Source organism: Micropterus salmoides, unplaced genomic scaffold, assembly GCF_014851395.1.
Source record: "Micropterus salmoides isolate LMB-PRFRI ecotype aquatic unplaced genomic scaffold, ASM1485139v1 Ms_hic_scaffold_1, whole genome shotgun sequence".
Taxonomy (NCBI): domain Eukaryota; kingdom Metazoa; phylum Chordata; class Actinopteri; order Centrarchiformes; family Centrarchidae; genus Micropterus; species Micropterus salmoides.
Genome location: NW_024040040.1, coordinates 6813519 through 6837609, shown reverse-complemented (window position 1 = coordinate 6837609; position 24091 = coordinate 6813519). Strand labels below are relative to the sequence as shown.

Here is a 24091-nt window from a genome sequence, read left to right as displayed (position 1 = left end):
CCTCCCTCACCCATCCTTTAAGGCACCCCAGAGACATCATCTGAGTCTCTCCAGTGGGACACAATCCCATGGATTCGGATTGGCCTCATTGCCGGAGTATTGCTGGTCACAGTAGTGGTCCTGTGCATTCTGGGAGCTCTACGGAAAATTTAAAATACAAAGCACGATAAATGGATTCCCACTTCTGCCATTCAGTTGACCCACGTTGTACTACGTAAAGGATTTGAGTCGGCTTCTGAGCTGGGTACAAGGAAGAGCCTCCTTGTTTGAAGAAAAGGGTTACTGTGGTTGGGCTCACCACAGATGAGCTGGGGTTGGAACTTGACTGAATGTGGATAAAGTACAAGCTTTTACCAAGAACATTTTGCAGCTTGATATTTGGTTAATAGATTTCTACAAAGACTCAAATTCTGTAAATAACCTTCAGTATAAAGAAACACTACCTGTAGGCAAGCCATATGTCAGTCCTTGAGTGTGTTTGTTAGTGTGAAAATATATTTATGATGACGTTGGCGGAAGGACCAAGTCCAGAAGAACTCCACGTTGATGTACTGTATCATGGTTTACACTTTTAAATGGCTGCTGAATAGGAATTACCTGTACGACAATAATGTGTGTGTTAAATTCAGTATAATGTACATTATTATTGTAATCATTCAAAGTTTTCGTAATTTTTGTCATTATAAAACAGGGTTGCACAATGAATTGCAGCTGTAGCCCCCATTAACAAATATAAACACGGTCAATTATAGTCACAGTAAAATAAATCCGCTATAATCAGAAATACTGTTGTCACGCATTGTTTAATGAATTGTGTGAAAGAGTCTGTGTTGCATTAACAGCCAAAAGCAGCAACAACATAGATCAGAAAACATGAAAACCTCATTAAAATATGGTCAGTTGTACTTATATAATCTAATTGAAATGACAGCCTGTCCTTAAATATAACTTGGATCAATAAAATGCTTGGTTCTTCAGCTAAGGTGATAAAAGAATTTCCGGCATTTATTGGATTGTGCAATCAGACAAAATGTGTCACATTTTCTTATACTTTTTTCCTTGCCATGGATACACTTTACTGCTGTATATTGTTGCCCAATTAGTATAGGATTGTTGCATGTATGTGACAGATTTCAACATGACTTCACTGCTGAAACATTGGTTCATGTTTGCTTGATCTGACTGCGTGCCTTTAGGATCCGTGGGTAGAAGACAGGAGCCGATCTGTCTCTGGTTTGGAATGAGGAACAGGTGCATACAGCATAGAATGAAATTCAATATAGAAACGACTCAGCCAAACTGTGCTGTATAAGGCGTATCAGCCATAAACCCTCAGCACCAAATCAGTTCTCAGTTACCTCTCAATGCTGCTTAATTTTGCTTATCTGACGCTCACTGTTGTTGGGGATTAACATAGGCGCAGGTTTGGGTATTAACCACCTGAATATCAAACAGGATCTAGAGGTACTGAAAAGTTATTAATCTTTAATTAGGATTAATATGTAAGGAGCACCACCTTGGGATCAGGGACCAATAATCAAACCTCCAAACTGTCTCAAAAAGGGGCGTTTAATTCTAAACTATTAATAATGAAGCGTCATTAACTGATAATAGACTGACAGTGAAGGATGAGTTCGTACACTGGCTGTCTCAGCAACTGTTATCATAATGCCACACACAATAACCGCAAACAATGACTTCTTAAATTCATTTAAACACTATTATCTACTCTAAAACCACCAGTTCCAAAAGGGCAGAGGCCAGCTGGTCACTCACAAGTAGCCTACTTGTGGGTCATAGGTCAGGCTGCTCCTCTATTTTAGAGTATCAATGTCTCTGAGCGTCTGGCTGTGGATTTGAAAAGACAAATTCATTCAAAGCACAAAAAACTATCTGGTGAGAAGCATCAATAAAATGCCATGATGAAACAGCAAAGTAACTATCAGAGGTACTAGTGCTCGATGTTATGTGAGTTACCATAAGGATTACATCTTAATAATAACTACAAAGTTACTCATGTTTTAGTGTAAAATGGCCTGTGAATGTTTCCCTGTTGAGCTGCAGTGCAGGAACAATAAAAACAAGAGGAAATTTAGAAGGGCAAAAACACAAAAGAGGCTGTACAATTGTTTTAAGACAGACTTGAAAATGGGTGAACCCATTCTTTAACAAGTTGGTGTTCTTTGCTGGTTTTTCATCCTTCTAACACTTTCCTATTCTTGTGTTTGTTCTGGAATAAAGTTGAAAACTAATAAATAAATAGCACAGCCAATGTGCATTTAAAAATGTAAAGCTGGTGGCTTTTCCTTCCTCTAATTTAATTTTCTTATAACATTATTATGCGTTGATGTTTTCTCTGTTTTCTTGCAGTGATGCTAGTATCCAGCAGAGGGAGTCTTGTTATTTATAAATGAACTGACCTTCCAGCATGATGTGTGAGACAAAGTATAAAGTTTATACATCATGGACTTGTTCTAAATGAAATGGTTGTCTAGCTGTGTGTTTCAGCAGTAGCAGCTGGGATCGGTCATGTACTAGAATCAGTCAAACAGACTTTTCACAACCTTTTTTTTATTATAAATGATGTAAAGGCTCAGCAAATGTTTTTACAAACCATTAATATCAATCAAATCAAAGCTTTTTATTAAGGGCATGAGGACACACACCCTGTCCAAAGAACATGCAATAAAAACAGAAAAACAGACGCAAGTTATACAATGCCAATATCCCACCAGAATTCTTACCCAGTCCCACCAGTATACATATCTCTTCTGTTAACTAAAAGCGAAATTGTAAGTAAGATACATGACTTGAATCAATTCCAAAGGAATGTGAAATTCTTGAAATGTGAGCTGCTGTGAAGTGCTTATAGCAAAGCCGTGCATGGATTTCTCAGTTTCTTCCAACGTTAACTTCTGTTCCCTACTTTCCTTCTGTCTTCCCCTATAATCCATCCTCCGTCTCTCCTCCCCTTTTACCCCCCTTCACCCGCTCCCCTCTGCTCTCTACTGTTCTTACTTCCCAAAGAGCAGCTTCAGAATGAAGAATGGAGGAGAGGAGTGAGGAATCATTGACGTTCTCTGTCAGGGTCTTCGCTCTGCAGGAGGAGGTGAGGGCCGAGGAGGAGAACATGGAGACACGTGAGGAGGTAACAGTGGAGGCTGCAGAGGGCGCACTTTTATATACTGCTTATATTTTCCTATCTGCTGGGTTGTGACTTTATAAGACGCATTTTATGTAAATAAACCTGGCGTAAGTTCTGAGTTTAAACTAATCAAACTCTGCTGCTATGCTGTTCTGCGGCAGCTCCAAAACTAGTCTGTTCTGGTTTAATGCAAATGGATCTGAAAGGCACATAAAATGCACAAAATGCAAAAAGATAACATGACCATGCTGAGCCAAAGGCTGCATATATACAGTATATATATATTTACACTCACCGGCCCTTTATTGGGTACACCTCTTCAGTTGCTTCTTAACACACATAGCTAATCAGCCAATCACATGGCAGCAACTCAATGCATTTTGGCATGTAGATGTGGTCAAGACAATTTGCTGAAGTTCAAACCGAGCATCAGAATAGGGAAGAAATGGGATTTAAGTGACTTTGAACGTGGCATGGTTGTTGGGGCCAGACAGGCTGGTTTGAGTATTTCAGAAACTGCTGATCTACTGGGATTTTCACACCCAACCATCTCTAGGGTTTACAGAGAATGGTCCGAAAAAGAGAAAATGTCCAGTGAGCGGCTGTTGTGTGGACGAAAACACCTTGTTGATGTCAGGGGAGAATGGGCAGACTGGTTTGAGATGACAGAAAGGCAACAGTAACTCTAATAACCACTCGTTACAACCAAGGTATGCAGAATACCATCTCTGAACGAATTTGTCTTTGGGGCCCCTTAGTACCAACTGAGCATCGGTCAAATGCAACAGCCTACCTGAGTATTGTTGCTGACCATGTCCATCCCTTTATGACCACTGTTTACCCATCTTCTGATGGCTACTTCCTGCAAGATAATGCACCATGTCACAAAGCTCAAATCATCTCAACTACTACTGTGAAGATTCTCAGTCATCCATGTCGTAGTTATCCAAGGAAGGTTCAAATTAAGGGCGAATGGACTTGGTTGAAGATACTTGAAGACGTGTTGCCTCTCATCCAAGAAGCTGTCTTCCAGGGAGTCCCAGCTGTTTAACCTCTGGGGGTGTTCTGTTTGGCTCGTTAGTGCTCCTGGCTGTTTCATAATGACAGTTGTTATGGTTGTAGGAGTCACCTGAGGCCAAGTCTGAACGACCCTAGTTGTCATTGTATCGTGAGTCCAAATGTGAGCATTTGTTTCAACTCCTGGGAAGGGATGAAAAGACAGCATTGTAGGTGGTGTTGCAGACCTCCTTCCCCTGTTGAGAGACAGTATCTCTGTATCAGTGGAAATGGTTTCTTCCAGTGTTGTGTAGTTCCAGGAGCACTAACAAACCAAACTGGATCCATTTCCTTGAAAACGACCCCTCAGAGTTTAAATAGCTGGGACTTCCTGCCAGAAAAGAAGAAGCCTCTCTAATGAGAAACGAAAGTAAGTCCAGCTGACCTTGATTTTAACCCAATTTCAGTGGACAACTTCACCCACAGTGATAAAGTACGTTTTTACATGTGACTTTGTTGCAGATATGCAATTATCTGCATAAACCTGATTCCGTCAGTCATCAAAGAAATCAGTTTTTTTGTGTGCATTATAGCCTATAAAACATTTGACAAACGGAGATGTTGGATTATATTCCTGGTTTACCTATTTTAAAGACTGTGAGTTTCCCTACATTGCTGTTTCATTTTTAAATCATTATTTAGTCTGACATCATGTTCATTTAAACAGGAACATTGTTTGGAGCAGGGACATTAGCGATCTAAGAAATATTTTGTAGGAAGATGACAATCTTAATCCCTCCTATTTAGCTCTGATCAGATCAGTTGTTATTTCCGCCAGTGAAACTGCTTTCAATCACAACTCCAGACCTGTTTGAATCTCTGAAAATATCAGAGATGTCTGCCGCAAACCAGAGGCTTGGAACCAGGAGAGATCAGCCACAAGATTTGTTCTTTTAGCTAATACGTGCACATCTTGCAGTTTTACTACACTTAAATCCAGAGTTTTTACAGTAGTTCCCACAATCCTGTTTTACCACGTGCCTTTCATTAAGTTTGTTTAAAACACAGGAAGTGGCAATGTGATGAAAAGACATGCTGCTGTTGGTAACATACGCCATCACTGTAACATAGAAGGTGCTCCTAATATGTCTTTTTGAAGCCGTGGTGTAGTGATAAGACATTATATACCTTGCTAAAGGTTATTCTAGTTTGTGCTACAGACATTCAAATGTCTGATGGTTGAGTTAGGTATTATTAATCAAGCTTCTTGCGTTGGGACAAATGGGACTAAAATTGGCCCAGCAAAGATGCAGGGTCATCCATACTTATTTTTATCCCAATGCAATGTCATCTGGCCTATCCAAACAGTTACCTGCAAGTGCACATCCCTGGTAGAAAGTTATGTAGTGCAAATAAATTCTGCTGTTTACTTTAAAATTGTTGAGACAGAGGAGGAAATGATTGGTCTGAGTATGGAGGAAGCTCCAGTGTGCTCCAGTTTAATTACATCCACTAGATTCTGGACCAAAGACCCGCCATCCATCCACTACTATACCTGCTTGTCTTTTGTAGACTTACACTATCACAGCCAACTGTCATACCTCAGGATTCCTCCTCTTTGCCAAATTTAGATTTTGGTAGACTGTGGGGTTAATATTAAAAGTAATTTAAACACGAAAGCTCATCATACTAGATCTGGTCCGGAGTAATTTGGTTGGGTCTGAAACGTTCTTGTGCTCTGTGACATAACCCAGTGTGTTGTGTTCTGAAGGAGGTGCAGGTCCAGGAAGGGATGAACAGGGAGCAGCAGGTCAGTGTTTGCAGACAGAGAGCAGAGCAGGAGCTCACACTGCTCCTCACCACAGGACTGGAGACTCAGCTGCTCACTGTGCAGGATGGTGAGCGCACACACACACACACACACACACACACACACACACGCTGAAACGTGCCACGCTCGCTAAGTTAGAGCAGTGGTACTCAAATATTTTCATGTCAAGGACCCCCAAACTGAAACAAATTAGACCATGGAAATGGCTTTTTATTACAAAAAATGTATGTAACCAATGACAAAATAATCACACAGTCTAGTTGTAAAGTCGTGTCGTTACTTATGGTAATTACTTATAGTGAAAATAAATGATTCCCCTTTTTTGCTTGGGACCCCCTCGAACCCTCTAAAGGACTCCTGGGAGTCCCCGGACCCCACTTTGAAAGCCACTGATTTATTGATTCCAGGAAGAGGCTGTAGTAGTGGAAAAAGTGTGTGCCAAAAGTTCAGTGTTGAGATAGGACCCAACCAGAAATGGAAAGTTAGTCATGACACCTCATCATTAATAAAATCAGATATCCATAACATACATTTCACTGTTGTGTGTTGAAGATCATAGCTCATCAGCGATGGAAGTTTTTGTGCATTGAGTACTTTTAATACTTTAAGTACACTTTTTGCTGGTTATACTTACATAATTATACTTAAGTAACATTTTCCATTGTACTTTTACAGTGTTGTATTAGTACTTTTACTTCTGGATCTGAATACTTCGTCCACCACTGATAAAATGTAAATGTGTTCTCAGCCAACAGAGCATCAGTCTTCCAGTTTACTGTTTCCAAGGAGATGGACTGCTGCCAGGTCGGACGGCAGTCCTTCCTGGTCTCCTTTGGCAAGTTGAGTTTTCTGCTGCAGTTCAGAACTCCTGCTGGTTTGTACAGTATATTCTTAAATTCATACTGCTTATCCAAATGGGTTTGGTTGTATGTCATGAACTCGGGAAACATATTCTCTTTGAATCTGCAGATCTGAAGAACTTCCAGCAGTTACTGAAGAGAGGGGATGATGAAGAGACTAAGAAAGGTTGCACAGAAAGAGATGAGAGGGAAAACAGAGATTCAGAGAGAGGCAAAACACCTTCTAGGAGACATCCCCCTATGTTTGAATCAAGAACTGAAAATGCCCCTACCCTGGGTACCTACCAGGTAAGCCACTTGTTCACTCTGACTTCACAGGTGCTGGGGATAAATAAATCGGTTTGAACAAGAATTTAAAATACATGTTGTTCATTGCTGGATTTGTGTTTAGTTCCACAGCTGTCTGTCCCAGCAGCAGTCTCTGCTTCAAGACTACCTGAGGATCACCACCTACCAGAGAGCCATTTTAAACAATGAGACCGACTTCAGAGACAAGGTGCTCATGAGCTCCTAAAGACTGTTGTTGGAGACACTGGCTTTATCCTGTTTATATTATAAAATGCTCCTCCACTAAGTATGTAAATTCCATCCATGTATAAATGATATAGCCCACAGGTTTCCTTATCCCTGTTAAAAACAGATGTATACAGTCAGGTACATAGTGTAGTAGTCAAGTACAGTTATTAATTTTTATTGAAATGTATTCAAACAAGCCAGTAATATACAGTTAAAGGATTATTCCAATATGTTAGGCCTCTTCATTAGTTATGATAACATGTACTCAAAGTAATTGCTATGTGATTTTTTCCAAAGCTACTCACATCTTCCTTAAACACATTGGGAGTAATTTAGCTTTCAGTTTGCTGAAAGGTAGTTCAAACCTCCAAGCCTACAATTAGTACACCTGAACAACAGCTGCCTGCCATATCTCCTAAAAGAAGTCTGGTGGATCAAGAAGCACAGTCAGTCTAACAATGAAACAGGCTGTAAAACAGGTTAATCAAAGTTATTTGGAAAAAAAAATAAACACAAACACAAAGTTTTGTTAGCCAAAAGAAAATAAATGATGGGAGTCTTCACAGTGGCCTAGTGGTCCACAGCTCGCAACAGCGACGTCCCCACTTTAAATACATCAGGTCATCCCATCATCTTACATCACATTTCCTCTATTAAATAAAATGCAAAGACAAGACAAAAAAGGTGTTTCACAGCATAACACATTTTCTTCTCTTTTTTTTGTCTCTGTAGGTGGTTCTGGATATATGTTGTGGTTCTGGTATTCTGTCCTTCTTTGCAGTCCAGGCAGGAGCCACCAGAGTGTATGCTGTTGAGGCCAGCCCCATGGCCAAGTTTACACAGGTCAGTAGATTTGAAGCCTTCATCTTCCATTTCTGTCATTATACTGTCAGCCTTAAAATAGTCTAGGTATCTGATATACACAGGTTTTAAAAGCGCAGAAATGAAAGCATTGTTTGAGTAAATGTAACTAACCTACAAGCAATTTATGAAAACTCCAAACTGTGAGCTCACATGCAGATTTCTGAGAGTTATGTTAGTGTGTGTGTGTGTGTGTTGGCATTGATAGAGCCTAAAAAGAAACCACAGCAATGCACTAAATAGCACACACAAACATAGAGTACATACATCACATGCAGAGCGTGGCATTCTGGGGAGTTAATGGGTTGCGGCAACATCTGGCCCATTCAGTAGGATAGGGGTTGCAGAGAGATGCTGATGCACACAGTACTGGGCTTAGACGGATATATGGGGATTATGTCTGCCTTTTATTAAATAGTGGACATTAGCTTGGTGTCAGATTTAACTGCTCCACACCATATCCAAATAAATGGCATATTACAAAGGGATTTTGATGCTTCTAGTTATATATTTCCAGATTTTGGGAGGTCTCTTTCCAAAAACAATGTCCCTGTCATTCTGGATAATCCACAGAACACAGTGTCCACAGTTCTTACTGGAAATTCATTTTGAAGAAACGGTCCCTATAAAATCTGCAGACAATGTGTGTCCTGTGGATTGTCCAGAGGAACCACAACATTGTTTCTGGAAAGACATTTGATGTTGAATTAAATTATTCAATGTTGTTGACACCACAAACCAAATCCCATTTGCATCCATTGTATTTGGGTAGAGGCAGAAATCTCAAATTCCCAGACAAAGCTGTTGCACAGTTCTCTCTCTCTGCAAAGAGAGCGAACAGAAGAAAGATCTAAAACAACTCAATTTTGGTGTGACCACCCTTTGCCAAATAATGATTTGATTTACATTTTCTTCTGTTCACTCACTTTGCATTTTGTTAATTGATAAATATAATCTATTAACATGTCTATTTTTGAAAGCATTCTTACGTTACAGAGTTTTCCCACACCTGCCTAAAACCTTTGCACAGTAATGTATATTAGGCATTCAGGGGCTCTAGCAGATCAACATGACCACTTGGTATCATTATGGTTTTGTCTTTCTATTGAAGAAGCAGAAGTAGGGCTTTCTGTTCATCTCTCTGAAACTTTTTGACCACACCTATTTAAAAACATGGACATACAGAAATACACTTATGGATTGGGTGATGTTGAAGTGGTGTTAAAGTTGGAGCTCATAGTTAGTAGGGGAGACGGGGGATGGTTGTAACACATCCAAAAAAAATGATGGTTTTGACACAGCCTGTATCAATCAATTTTAGATGTTTTAGCAACTTTGGCACTGTGCTTTGTTCTCAAGTGCAATGACAATGTGCTGCTGCTGCCACTTTCATTCCCACCTCTGATTGGTTTTTCTCCACAGCTCCTTGGAATTTTAGTTTGAGTCACCCCGTCATGCCAAAATAATGGACAAAACGTGATTTGTTGAAGAAGTTGAAACCATTCAAATTGGTGACCACAATACAAAGCTACAGTTTGTTAGATTATCTGGGAGACTCTCATGTTTCTATGTTAAGTAACATTGAGGATTAACGGAAACATAAAATTGAATTGGGAAAAAGCACTTCTGGAACCAGTGACTCCTCCCACTTTGCAACTGCACCAGTAGAAGAATTAGTAGTGAATCTTCCTAAAATAACATCTTTCACTCATCTCAAACATAGTTTGTACAGTTTTATTCTAAATGGGCTCTTATTCAGATAATTTGTGTAATTGAAGTCGTACGTGTGATGCTTTAAAGTAACTGAATTACTCTGGGTTTCAGTGGTAAGCTTTAGGATGCGTTAATGTATACTGTAGTTGAGAGATCTACCTTTCTTCTTCAAAATAATGAGACATTTTCAGCCTTCACTAGACTCTAGTCCAATGTATGTATGTGGAGGAAATCGACAATCTTTAGTAGTTATGTGGTTTTTATAGTGTGTTTTAATGCAGTACATGTTCACTGTCTCCTGTGCAGATCCTGGTCCAGAGTAATTGTCTGTCTGAGCGGATCAGGGTCCTAGAAGGGGAGGTGGAGGAGGTCAGCTGTCCTGATATGGTGGATGTCATTGTCTCTGAGCCAATGGGATACATGCTGCTCAGTGACGGACTCATGGAGAGATTCTTGCATGCCAGGAAATGGCTCAAGCCCAACGGTAGGAGTAGAGAAGTATCAGGGATGCATAGGAGGGCGAAAGGTTGATATATATATATAAATAAATAAAATACTCAAATCTCTAAAATGGATGTCTATTTTGGTTTTATATGACAAGTAGGAGATAACTCCACATTTGTGTTTAATACTCACCATGCTTTGGGACTTTGCTATCTTGACTTGGCACTTGGCTTACGAGTTACCGGTCTTGACTTGGAACAAGTTTTGTTTAACCTGGGTTGGGACTTAACTTTTACAATCTTAACTTTGTACTGGTTTGTATTGACTTGGTAACCCGTTCTGACTCCCAAGTTGTCACATATGGATGCATGGTCAAGACCCAGTGGCGTCATGCACTGGGGAGCCCCTTAGGGTCATAGTTTCGCCGGGGAAAAGCCCTGTAGTGTCAATTATGAACTCTAAAAGGAAGGTGTTGGATATTTAACAGAAAAGTCAGAGTGAGGAGGTGGCTGGATTGGATGGTGACCGGACTCAACCACGATACCGGTGTTCATTCCCTGTGTGAAACAAAAAGTCAACATTGAATCTATTTTTATTTAGGTTATGCAAGTAGAGTACAGTAAAACTTCAATTAATAGCTGAGTCCCAAATAGCCGCCGACCTCCTTTGCTGGCCTGGCGCGGGAACACGTTTGACAAATAAACGCAGGTCTCCATTAAACGCCTGGTCCTGTTTTTTTATAGAAGTTCTTTGGATGTTTAAAACCTCTTAAACCCCACTGGGTCACCTGCTTTAGCTGCTTCAAAGCTTTTAAGAGCGTTAATACAAATATTAATGTTTAAACAATATGTCAGTATGGACATGCTGCACATCGTTAGATAGTCCACAATTCTATTGTTCAGTTCAAAATTAATCCAAGCTGTGAATCCTGTCATGTGAGGTCCATCGCTCTCCGTCTGCTAACTTCTGCCACACTTTTCTCATCCTGCACCCTGTTGCTGTTTTCCTTAGGTTGCTGCCTTCAAAATAAGAGTGCAAAAGCCTGTCTGTCGGAGCTAGATCAAACGAATGACGTGTATTTGATATAGTATTTTTTATACAAGTAATATTCATACTGTTTGAAATAAACTGTTTTCATAGTAGTTTCAGTTTTGTGCAAAAGGAATTAAAGGCCTGTCCCATATGGACGCCTGCCCCAAATATAGGCAGGGTCAATTCAGTGATTTTAGCAAATTGTCAGGGTTTATTTCAACCTCATGTTCAATGTTTCTGTCTCTCACCGTTTGGCTCTCTGTCTTCCATGTCTCTATATCATTCTCTCACCCTCTCTCCAGGTCTGATGTTTCCCTCCTATGGTGATATTCATCTGGCTCCCTTCAGTGACGAGCAGCTCTACTTTGAACACTACGCACGAGCTAGTTTCTGGTCTCTCTCTCACACACACACACACACACACACGCATAAACATAAATCCATGCATGAGGACGCAAACACACTGGACCCCTTTATTTCCCTTAGTCTCTGTCTGTCTCACACAGACACATGTTCCCAGTGTTCGACCTCAGTCAGGCATGTTTCCTGTTGGGTGTAAAACGCTTGGGTTCAGTCCAGTCCTGACTCATGCAGGCCAACTAAGGGTTTGACTGATATGATCTTTTGTAGGCTGATAATTTAGGGTTGAGGCTGAAGTTTTGTTTTTCCAGAATTTTATTCTTTGATACAGGATTTGGCCGTTGACGGGACATTATAACGTTGTGACCCAGGAGAATAATTGGTCAAACATATTTAAGGGATGAAAAATATATAAAGGGAAGAAACTGGCTAAAAAAAAAATCACTCCTTGTTTATTAGATTGACAACCACACATTTTTGAATTTACGTAGAATTAGGCTAATTTATAGTGAAATTCAGCGATGATCTGATAAAAAAAGCAAACAAATAGCCTCAAAACACGGGGCTATGTTTCAGGAAAATTCAAGAATCCAACAGTAAAATATTCTATGACTAGACTTTTCATCTTCTTTGACATTAAAGCTAAAGGTTTGTTATGCAGATGTTCTGTCAGGGCAGGTAGAGTCCATTAAAATGAACCCCCCTTGCATCATTTACACAAACTTTCCTATTGAGACATCCTGTTCCACAGTACCTGCAGGTACCCGCATGCGGTCCCCACAAGTTTCTCTAAAGCTATAGAGCAAAAACAGCCTGTGTTAAAACTGCAGTTGAAACAAGTTAGCATAAGATTGCCCTGATCGATCCAAACTCCATTCAGAAAACAGGTATTTCAAAGTTGTTTGCTTGTCATCCCTCTGACAGACTTGACAAAGCATGAATTTATACGTTTAACAGATCGGCATCATGATGTAGTTATTTCGGCGCTAGTATGATCCGTTTATTGCAATGAAATCTAGGGCTGGACAATAAAATAATAACAACAATTTTCGTGATACAAGTTTTTCAATAACAATATAACAAATGTTCAATAAATTTTAGATTTTATTCACTTGAATTATACACAAATTAGGACTTAATTTTTGAATTAAGATGTTTATTTTGTTCAGGAAAAAGGACTCAAATAAGCTTTTACTTTTTTCACTCAAAGATTTTATCATAATTATTTTGAATGTTCTACCTCAGATTTGTGAATGATCCACTTTTTGGCAACAAGTGTTGACCGTAAATCATCAGGTTTCTTCAACTGTCACTCAGGTGCAGAAATCAGCCTTTAAACTTGAAAGAAATAAAGGTTTGATACTTATCATGATAATTATTGATATCGAAAGATATGAAACTTTTTATCGTGATAACATTTTTTGGCCATATCATCCAGCCCTAATGAAATCTCAGAAAAACCTTTATTTTGGCATCATATAGCTCTAGCTATCGCGGGTTGGGTTTGCGTTGTATGTGAACGCGCCATTACAAGTTAAAGGTTAGGGACATATGTGCAGGTAGCAGGATAACCATCCAGCCACAGCATTCAATGATGTGTGTTCCTATAATAACAATTTACAGTGCCTTGCGAAAGTATTCGGCCCCCTTGAACTTTTCAACCTTTTGCCACATTTCAGGCCTCAAACATAAAGATATAAAACTGTAATTTTTTGTGAAGAATCAACAACAAGTGGGACACAATTATGAAGTGGAATGAAATTTATTGGATATTTCAAACTTTTTTAACAAATAAAAAACTGAAAAATTGGGCGTGCAAAATTATTCAGCCCCTTTACTTTCAGTGCAGCAAACTCTCTCCAGAAGTTCAGTGAGGATCTCTGAATGATCCAATGTTGACCTAAATGACCAATGATGATAAATAGAATCCACCTGTGTGAAATCAAGTCTCGTATAAATGCACCTGCTCTGTGATAGTCTCAGAGGTCCGTTTAAAGCGCAGAGAGCGTCATGAAGAACAAGGAACACACCAGGCAGGTCCGAGATACTGTTGTGGAGAAGTTTAAAGCTGGATTTGGATACAAAAAGATTTCCCAAGCTTTAAACATCCCAAGGAGCACTGTGATAATATTGAAATGGAAGGAGTATCAGACCACTGCAAATCTACGAAGACCCGGCCGTCCCTCTAAACTTTCAGCTCATACAAGGAGAAGACTGATCAGAGATGCAGCCAAGAGGCCCATGATCACTCTGGATGAACTGCAGAGATCTACAGCTGAGGTGGGAGACTCTGTCCATAGGACAACAATCAGTCGTATACAATATAAATCTGGCCTTTAGAGTGGCAAGAAGAAAGCCATTTCTTAAAGATATCCATAAAAAGTCTCGTTTAAAGTTTGCCACAAGCCACCCGGGAGACACACCAAACATGTGGAAGAAGGTGCTCTGGTCAGATGAAACCAAAATCGAACGTTTTGGCAACAATGCAAAACGTTATGTTTGGCGTAAAGGCAACACAGCTCATCACCCTGAACACACCATCCCCACTGTCAAACATGGTGGTGGCAGCATCATGGTTTGGGCCTGCTTTTCTTCAGCAGGGACAGGGAAGATGGATGGAGCCAAATACAGGACCATTCTGGAAGAAAACCTGGTGGAGTCTGCAAAAGACCTGAGACTGGGACGGAGATTTGTCTTCCAACAAGACAATGATCCAAAACATAAAGCAAAATCTACACTGGAATGGTTCACAAATAAACATATCCAGGTGTTAGAATGGCCAAGTCAAAGTCCAGACCTGAATCCAATCGCGAATCTGTGGAAAGAACTGAAAACAGCTGTTCACAAACGCTCTCCATCCAACCTCACTGAGCCCGAGCTGTTTTGCGAGGAGGAATGGGCAAAAATTTCAGTCTCTCGATATGCAAAACTGATAGAGACGTATCCAAGCGACTTACAGCTGTAATCGCAGCAAAAGGTGGCGCTACAAAGTATTAACTTAAGGGGGCTGAATAATTTTGCACGCCCAATTTTTCAGTTTTTTATTTGTTAAAAAAGTTTGAAATATCCAATAAATTTCGTTCCACTTCATGATTGTGTCCCACTTGTTGTTGGTTCTTCACAAAAAATTACAGTTTTATATCTTTATGTTTGAAGCCTGCAATGTGGCAAAAGGTCAAAGTTCAAGGGGGCCGAATACTTTCGCAAGGCACTGTATAAGTCAGTCTATCAGCTCAATAATGCATCACAAACAAGGGAGTCACTTAGTGTTGAAAAGTGGTGGGGACATAGGGGTTGAGATTAGGGGTGTGAAGAGACACTTAGTTTGCGAGATATCCCGATACGCGATATTAGGTTCACCAGAACGTGCCGAAAAGATATATGAGCGGGGGGTCTGGCAGGACCTCCCTCAAGAAATATTGATCATTAAACACTTCATTTCCTGCATTCTGGTGAAAGTTACTTTTTTGGCAATGTACATATGTTTCTTCAATATTTTAATTGCACTGCATGTTTTCTATCTGTGCAAATAAACATTTCTAAAGGCAGTTTAATTTTTATTTAACTTGCGAGCTATGTTTCAGAACAAATGATGCTTTAAAAAAGTGGTGGGGAAAAAATTAGCCATTTCAAAACAGTGTAAGTGACACCTATGATCACAAACTTGAAACAAATGAGTTGCTCTCTGAAGTAAAAACGTTTATTCATAAGATATTAAAATTTAGTTTAAAATGGCGACAAAAACTTGCACTTAATGGCCTCAATTAGGCTGAACACTAAATAACGGTGCCATCTGTGTAAAAGTGTATATCAACATTTGGTACATCCAGCTGGTTCCACAGAATATTTGTATATTTTTTTCTTTCACAAATGAGAGGACGTATTCTGCTAAATTCAAGAGTTTCTGTAAAAATTAATGCAGACAATAGTACCTCAGTTGTACAGTTTGTTTGTGCACAAGTGTACACAAGTGTACCAGCATGTGAGTGCGTGCTGCCATGGTCTGTGCCCTTCACTGCTCCACCACTATGTGGAGGTCAGGCTCAGTCAGACATGAGGAATGAAAGCAAACAATAGACTGATGTTGTTCATCAAAACAATTTTAGCAGTGACTCTGTGGAAAATACTTAATTAACTTATTAGTTTGGATTTTGGAGTTCAGACTATTAATTGCATAAAACATGGTTTCGCAATTGTGCCAAAAACATAATAACTGAGAGCCCGGCATGGGAGAGAATCCACAGGAATCACAGTTACAACAAAGACACATGTGATTTATAACTTGAAAAATACTGTAGAAAACAGGAATTAATAGCTTGTATTGTACCCTGTTTTCAGAGAGTCAGTCGGCACGTGATAAAAGCTTGTTTAAATGTCTTGAGTAATGTGTCAATCAGCAGACCGTAAATTACTACAGTGTTCACGCTTCTCTTTTCTTTCCTCAGGCAGCAGAGAAGCTTCTACGGTGTAAACCTGACTGCCCTTCACAGTGTTGCAGTGGATGAGTTTTTCAAGCAGCCTGTAGTGGTAAGTGCAGCAAAACTTTATTTCCTGTACGCGTCAAAACAGTAACTCTGCCACGGGATCAGTATGGTATGATCTCAAAGTGTCTAAATCTAGCCAGGTGATATTTGCACGACACCGGACACAAAACTGTATTCAGGTACTCTCACAATGCGAGAGCACAATCAAATATACAACTTTAGACACAGAGTCTCTCTTTAATCCAAAATAATTTCATAAATCCTGGTTGCTAATATACCTACAGTATATGAAGAGCATCAACCAATCTAATAAAGTGGCTTGAATCCTAGGCGAACTTAAAGTGCTTGAGTGTACTTAAGTCAAGAAATTAGTTGAGTGCATAAATTACTGTAGTAGCCAGGGATGGGCAGTATTTATGATACATGTATTTTAAATACGAATTTCCAAAACAAAATAGGATTTTGTTATTTGTATTTGATAGGGTAGGTTCATACTTTGGATCACAAACTTCAAGGTTTCATATTTTGTTGTAAACTACTTTAAAATGTCATCTACGTGAAGACATCATAAAAATGCTGTCTCGTGTTGGTGCTTACTCAGTAGTTTCCCAACGAGGCCAGGGATGGGCGCGACGGTCAGGTGACGGGCAGAGGAGGGAACGTCCGAGGGCATCTGATGGATAGCTTGAGGATAAGAGAGGGACTGAGGAGGAAACTGTGACAGCTACATGAAGACACTATATATATTGTATTGTTGTTTGAGGACATATAAAATATTTCCAGACCATTGCATTGTGGGATTTAATGTAGTTTAATAGCACAATCACATGTGTGATTGCAAAAAATATATATACAAGTGATTGGCAGCCACAAAACACTGCTGGCTTTCTCTGGTGTTACTCTGGTGTTACTGAGGGATCTGCTTATCAATCACAGTTATAGCAGCAGCACATAATATTTATTATATCCAGGTCTATTTTCATGGCCTTTTCATTTTATCTGCCCTAGAAGGAAAATGCTCTAAATCTAAGTGTGGCGAGAGATGTTTTAAATATTCTACAGTGATCAACATGTATTTTTAATTTCATTTTGTCAACAGATTATTTATTTAATGTCTTTTTCAGGACACGTTTGATGTGCAGGTCCTGATGGCCAGGTCTGTTAAGCACTGCATCAACTTCATGGAGGTTAAAGAAGAAGATTTTAAAAGGTTAAGAACACAAATAAATCAGAATAAGAACATACAAAACGATAGGTATTACTGGTGCAAGCAATGACTTGAATGCTTACTGAGAGTAAACTTGTGTGTTTCTTCCAGAATAGAGATTCCCTTTGTGTTTACGCTGCTGCAGTCTGGTCTGGTCCATGGACTTGCATTCTGGTTCGATGTGGCCTATTTGGGATCCAAGTAAGAAATACACAACTCTGACTTTCAATACAATTTGACATATTGTATTGATTTGATCGATTAAAAGCTTTTAGTTTAAAGAGACAGGCAAGATATAAATGCAAAGGCTATTTAATGCCTGAGATTATTTAAATAATGTATTTCTAAATATCATTCTAGCTAGCTTTGGTTTAAACTTCTGTCTGTCTCTGCAGGTCAACAGTGTGGCTCTCCACAGCTCCCACTGAGCCTCTGACCCGCTGGTATCAGGTCAGGTGTTTGCTTCAGACGCCGCTCTTCGCCAAGCTGGGACAAACTCTGTCTGGGACTGTCCTGCTGATCGCTAACAGCAGGTACACGTGTGCTTCCACCAAGCCTGCTTTTTCCATTTCAAGTGAAAATCAATGAGTTAAATTAATGTTAGATGGCTGCTCTATAATGTCAGTTTCCATGCGTCTTGTCTCTGCTAGTGTTTGGTTCAAACTAGTGAAAGCTCTCATGGAAGTTAAATAATCATGAACATTTACCTTTCCCATGTTACAGGCAGAGCTATGACATCCACATCACAGCCACAGTCGACCAATCAGGCTTCAGATCTGGAAACATCCTGGACCTCAAAAACCCATTCTTCAGGTTACTCCTTTTTATTTTCTCTCTGATAATTTTTTTTTTTTTACAGTAACATATATAAAAAAGGTTTTAATAACATTTTTTTATTTTAGTGGACATCGGGTTATTATTCCCCACAAAAAGTACATTACACGGCATGATTTGGTGATGATAAGACAATACATTCATTTTTTATATTTCATTTTACTCTCACTCATTTCATGACTATTGGAAACAAATAAAACAAATGTTAAAACCTGCTCTGCTGCCTGGCTCTCTTCCTCTCATCTGCTTTTTTAAAAAGCAAAACTCTCACTCACTGCTCTGTTTGTATCTAGAAAACGGTTGAAAATGAGGAGCAAGTCTCACTGCCGCTCACAAAGGACATGGGTTAAAATAAAAGACTTAAAATTAACATACACAACAAAAATATTAATATAATATAATTCAAGCTCTCACAAATAAAAAACAACATCCTTATGAAGGAAAGAACCAACATATGTTGATAAATTTCAACACATAACTCCTTTATTGCCGTAAAAGGCATTTGCTGCAATGCCAGCCATTTTGAAAGGATTTGACTGAGTTACATCACTAGAAAGTCCAGGATGTGCTTTTCACAGTACATTAGGACTCAAATAAACTGCATGTATGGCGTTTGAAATGAAATCTTCAGTGTTTATGTCCCCCACAGTGGACAAATATGAATTACCGATCTTAGAGGAAATTGTATTTAATATTGAAAGTGAATATTTGACCCCTTTGGTTACCTTTGGATTACATATTAGCAGTCAGACCAGGCTTATTTAAGTAAATTAGAAGATGTGTGACCTAAGTTACTGTGAAAACTGATCCCTCCAGGCTAACACAGTCCTGGTAATGTGAGTTTTCCAAGTTCACTTCAGTGTTATAATCAATCTGACTTTACTGCTACACTGAGAGTCACTTTACAGTTCATGTCAAATTTATCACTGAGCTTAATAATTATAATTTTTCAGTGTCATTTAAACAAAGCTAATAATCAACAGTGACCATGGCTGTAACCTAATAGTAAGTTACATTTTTACCATTTGTTCTCTTTAAATGTCACTAAAATGGAAGAAACAGAGACCCAGAAATATGCGTCTGGTTAGAAAGAAATGAAATGACAAGTGAAACTGTGAATCTGAATGCAGGATGCCGTGTTGGTTCCAAAGCTAGAGACATCCGGACCGTCGGTGCTGGCGGTTGGCTTCTCTCCTCCAGGATGCAGGCTGAGGAGAACAGAGGTAAACGTTGAATTGTGTAGTAAGACCAACCCATGTGCATGTTAAGGAATCATCAAAGCATGCACAGCTGCCATTCTGCAGGCAGACAGAAAGTCTTCCTGGAAGATCCACAAGAGGGCAGCAAGGGGCCTCCAATACTTTAAACCATTCATCATCTGGACTTTTAATCCTGATAGAGGCTGGGAAAAAACACTGGAAAACATACTCAGGTGTCACTAAACCAAAATTTATAGATGATTTACAAAATGAAATACTTCTTATATAGTTCAAGCGTGTAATGGGGAATATGTTTCTTTGGTTTTGTCAATGTCTGTAGATGGATAGAGGTAGGTTCTTTGCCGTCAGCAGAATTGAACAGCTGCTGTCAGTAATATGAAAATGGGAATTTTTATAGTGAATAACTTACTTGCTACATTTTGAAATCAAATTAAATAACAATTAATAAGAATTGAATTTTTAATACAATTTCTCAGAATAAAGTATTTGATGTTTTAATTTAAAAGATGTATTCCTGCCTGACTGTTGACATTCTGTCTTTTGTCCTTTAATTTAAGGTCAGGTGTATTTATTTTAATTTAAAGACACTTGCAGCCACTATTGGTTCACTTCAGACCAGTAACAGCAACTTTCACTGACCAGCCAACGCGTCTTCCTTTTCACCTCATCAATATCGTGTCCAGAAAAAGTAGCGGGGGTCATGTTTTGGGATAGAGGCCAATGAGAGCTGCTTACCTTTGTTTTTATAAAGGGAACTTATATGATTAATTCTTTGTTTTATTGTGGATAGTTTGCTGTAAATCTCACTGATCATTTATCATTTCTTTCACAAATAAGATATAAGAAATCCACAAGATTTTTTACTCTCTGAAGTGCTATTAAAATTCATCTTACAATGTTCATTATTATACGATTATTATTATCATTATCACGGATTTAACAATAACTTTAAAACTTCTCTCTCTGTTTTCCCCAAAGGACTCTCGTTAGGAATCATCAGACGTCAAGACATCTTCAATCACCACAACTTTGATTGATTTTTTAAAATGTTATTTTTTGTCAACAAACATTGGTGCTGAAAAGTCACTTCACTAAAAGTAACATCATTTAGTGTAAACTTATTATTGTATCTGTGTAAACTATATTTATACATATTCACACACAGAAATCACAATGTGATAAAAACATTGCATTACACATCATCATTTCCATAACAGCATTTTCTTCTCTGTGCACGTATGTAATAAATATTTTCCCTCAAAACTGTATTAATCTGACTGATTTTCTGTCGAATGCACACAACCGAAATGGTGACTGATTGTGTTTTTTCCCCCACACTGGTGTTATGTTTCCTAATCAGACCTCTTCTCAAGACTTTGTGAGTGTGCACAGACAGTGGTTGATGGACAGCTTACTCACGCTTGTTTTGTTGCACCTGTTAGGACGGGACAATGCAGTATTATTTTTACTTTGTAGAATTTGGTCTGTAAATCTGCACTCCCTTGGATCCGCAGCAAAACCCCCGCCACGTGTGAGGTTGATTGGATGAACAGATCTCAACATAATCGAAATACAAACACACAGACCGAGATTCCTGCCTTTATTGGAGAAACTGACACAAGATGACAATTAACAAGAATTCAATTTTATTTATACACTCACCTAAATGATTATTAGAAACACCTGTTCAATTTCTCATTAATGCAATTATCTAATCAACCAATCACATGGCAGTTGCTTCAATGCATTTAGGGGTGTGGTCCTGGTCAAGACAATCTCCTGAACTCCAAACTGAATGTCAGAATGGGAAAGAAAGGTGATTTAAGCAATTTTGAGCGTGGCATGGTTGTTGGTGCCAGACGGGCCGGTCTGAGTATTTCACAATCTGCTCAGTTACTGGGATTTTCACGCACAACCATTTCTAGGGTTTACAAAGAATAGTGTGAAAAGGGAAAAACATCCAGTATGCGGCAGTCCTGTGGGCGAAAATGCCTTGTTGATGCTAGAGGTCAGAGGAGAATGGGCCGACTGATTCAAGCTGATAGAAGAGCAACTTTGACTGAAATAACCACTCGTTACAACCGAGGTATGCAGCAAAGCATTTGTGAAGCCACAACACGCACGACCTTGAGGCGGATGGGCTACAACAGCAGAAGACCCACCGGGTACCACTCATCTGCACTACAAATAGGAAAAAGAGGCTACAAGCTCACCAAAATTGGACAGTTGAAGACTGGAACAATGTTGCCTGGTCTGATGAGTCTCGATTTCTGTTGAGACATTCAGATGGTAGAGTCAGAATTTGGCCTAAACAGAATGAGAACATGGATCCATCATGCCTTGTTACCACTGTGCAGGCTGGTGGTGGTGGTGTAATGGTGTGGAGGATGTTTTCTTGGCACACTTTAGGCCCCTTAGTGCCAATTGGGCATCGTTTCAATGCCACGGCCTACCTGAGCATTGTTTCTGACCATGTCCATCCCTTTATGGCCACCATGTACCCATCCTCTGATGGCTACTTCCAGCAGGATAATGCACCATGTCACAAAGCTCGAATCATTTCAAACTGGTTTCTTGAACATGACAATGAGTTCACTGTACTAAAATGGCCCCCACAGTCACCAGATCTCAACCCAGTAGAGCATCTTTGGGATGTGGTGGAACGGGAGCTTCGTGCCCTGGATGTGCATCCCACAAATCTCCATCAACTGCAAGATGCTATCCATCAATATGGGCCAACATTTCTAAAGAATGCTTTCAGCACCTTGTTGAATCAATGCCACGTAGAATTAAGGTAGTTCTGAAGGCGAAAGGGGGTCAAACACAGAATTAGTGTGGTGTTCCTAATAATCCTTTAGGTGAGTGTATAGCGCCAATTCACAACAAAAGTTATCTCATTGTACTTTTCACATAAAACAGGTCTAGACTGTACTCTTTGTAATCTTATTAACATAGATCCAACAATTCCTACCATGAGCAAGCACTTGGCCACAGTGGCGAGGAAAACCTCCCTTTAAAAGGCTGAAACATTGAGCAGAATCTAAACTCAGGGGGAGAGGGAGAACACAGTAGCCCATCGCAATGTATCCGCAGAGAGATGTAAGACAACAAAATACAAGTGTCTGAAAGCGTTCTTCCAACAAAACCCTCCAGAACAGTGTCAATGCTCATTGTCAGAGAAAATGTGGAGCTCTGCTGGAGGGATGAACAGCACTCTTCCCATTTCCATCACTCCCTCACGGTGGTGGACAGTGCTGTCTCACATGTTGCTTCAAAATCTAAGGGTTCGTTGTGTTTCTGCCCTCATTTATTCAGGTTTTCCCTTTACTTTGTAAACTATACCACTGTGATGTCGGATTTGAATGACTTCAGGTCATTGTAGAGGTCGCTGCTGGGTACTGTAGTTTTTTTTTCCTTAGAGGAGGTCATTGTGAGGGAGCCCCTCCATTTTAGTCTTGGCTCAAACTGTGTAATTTGAGCCGGGAAGCTGAGCTGAAGCTGTGAATTATGAATGCCTCCGAACCTGAGCAGGGCACACAGATGAAGACCACAGAGAGAATATTAATATTGAAAACTTACAAACTGATGTGCGCGAGCTCTCGGATGCATAAGTGATGTTAGTAATGACTCCAGAGGCAGGCTGGGAGCAATTTGTTAATTTGATGGTGAATCTCTCCCTGGTGCTCTGTCCTCGTGGCCTGCAGCTAAACCTGCCTGATCAAAGTTTGATGAGCAGGGCTTTGTAACATTAGACGGGACAGAAAACATGCTGGCTCTCTATGGAGGAGCTTTGCTGGGCCTCCACCTGGCATGTTGGAAGAAAGGTGGTCCACGGCCAAATATGGGGGAAACGTGCTGTTACAATCAGCCAGTGAGTGTATTGTGTGACAGCAGACAGGCTGCCAGACCAATTTAACGTGGTCAACATGACGGCCTTAATGGGGTTTTGATTTAGATGCTGTATATCACAGTAAAAGGTTTAGTAATTGGGTTTGACTGACCTGGAAAACCTTAAATGAAAGCACACAGTCAAGCATGTTTACAGAGAATTTGTCTACCATATAAAAATATTACATGTAATTTGATGTGATTGTAGAATAGAGACACGCATAGTGCTGCGTTCGGACTCACTCTTGTAATTTAACCACTCTACATCACTTGAAGAGTATGTAACCCAACGGATCATCATGAAAATCGAGCTCATGCTTCATCGTATGCAGGAACCTGTTTTTCTCTTACTCCTGCTTCCATTAAACAACACAGGTTGTGTCGAGGTCCTCTCTCCAAACGAAGCTTGCACACCATCATTTAGAGGGATTCGACAGAGTTAAGCCAAATCTTACATCAATGCAAAATAGAAATGAAGGCAGCTTCAAACCCTTTCTTTCAAAATAGTTTTAAAATAGATTAGTAGTGTGTAGTTGTTAAAGTGTTCTTTCTTTTCTACATGTGGTCTCAATGAGATTGGGCATCCCATCATATGCTTTAGAAATGTATGCAACATACACTTATCTATATCTATACACTTATAGATATAGATACACATACACATACACTTATCTATAAACTGCGGACACAATAGTCCTTC

At 39.6% G+C, this 24091-nt stretch overlaps 1 protein-coding gene across 2 annotated transcripts; it reads left to right on the top strand.

The window, feature by feature from the left end:
• Window positions 1-3011: 3011 nt before the first annotated feature.
• Window positions 3012-20771, top strand: LOC119900606 (histone-arginine methyltransferase CARM1-like). Of its 2 annotated transcripts, XM_038715714.1 has the most exons (15): window positions 3012-3148; window positions 5913-6039; window positions 6721-6846; window positions 6942-7120; window positions 7224-7328; window positions 8081-8191; window positions 10229-10406; window positions 11701-11791; window positions 16204-16285; window positions 17367-17452; window positions 17561-17650; window positions 17845-17982; window positions 18173-18262; window positions 19414-19506; window positions 20482-20771. In XM_038715714.1, exons 1-14 carry the CDS (start codon window positions 3047-3049, stop codon window positions 19436-19438), a joined length of 1530 nt encoding a protein of 509 aa, XP_038571642.1. In that variant the 5' UTR covers window positions 3012-3046; the 3' UTR covers window positions 19439-19506; window positions 20482-20771. The 2 variants fall into 2 exon arrangements, with proteins under 2 accessions (XP_038571642.1, XP_038571633.1); XM_038715705.1 differs by lacking the exons at window positions 19414-19506; window positions 20482-20771 and having other exon boundaries at window positions 18173-19407.
• Window positions 20772-24091: the final 3320 nt, after the last annotated feature.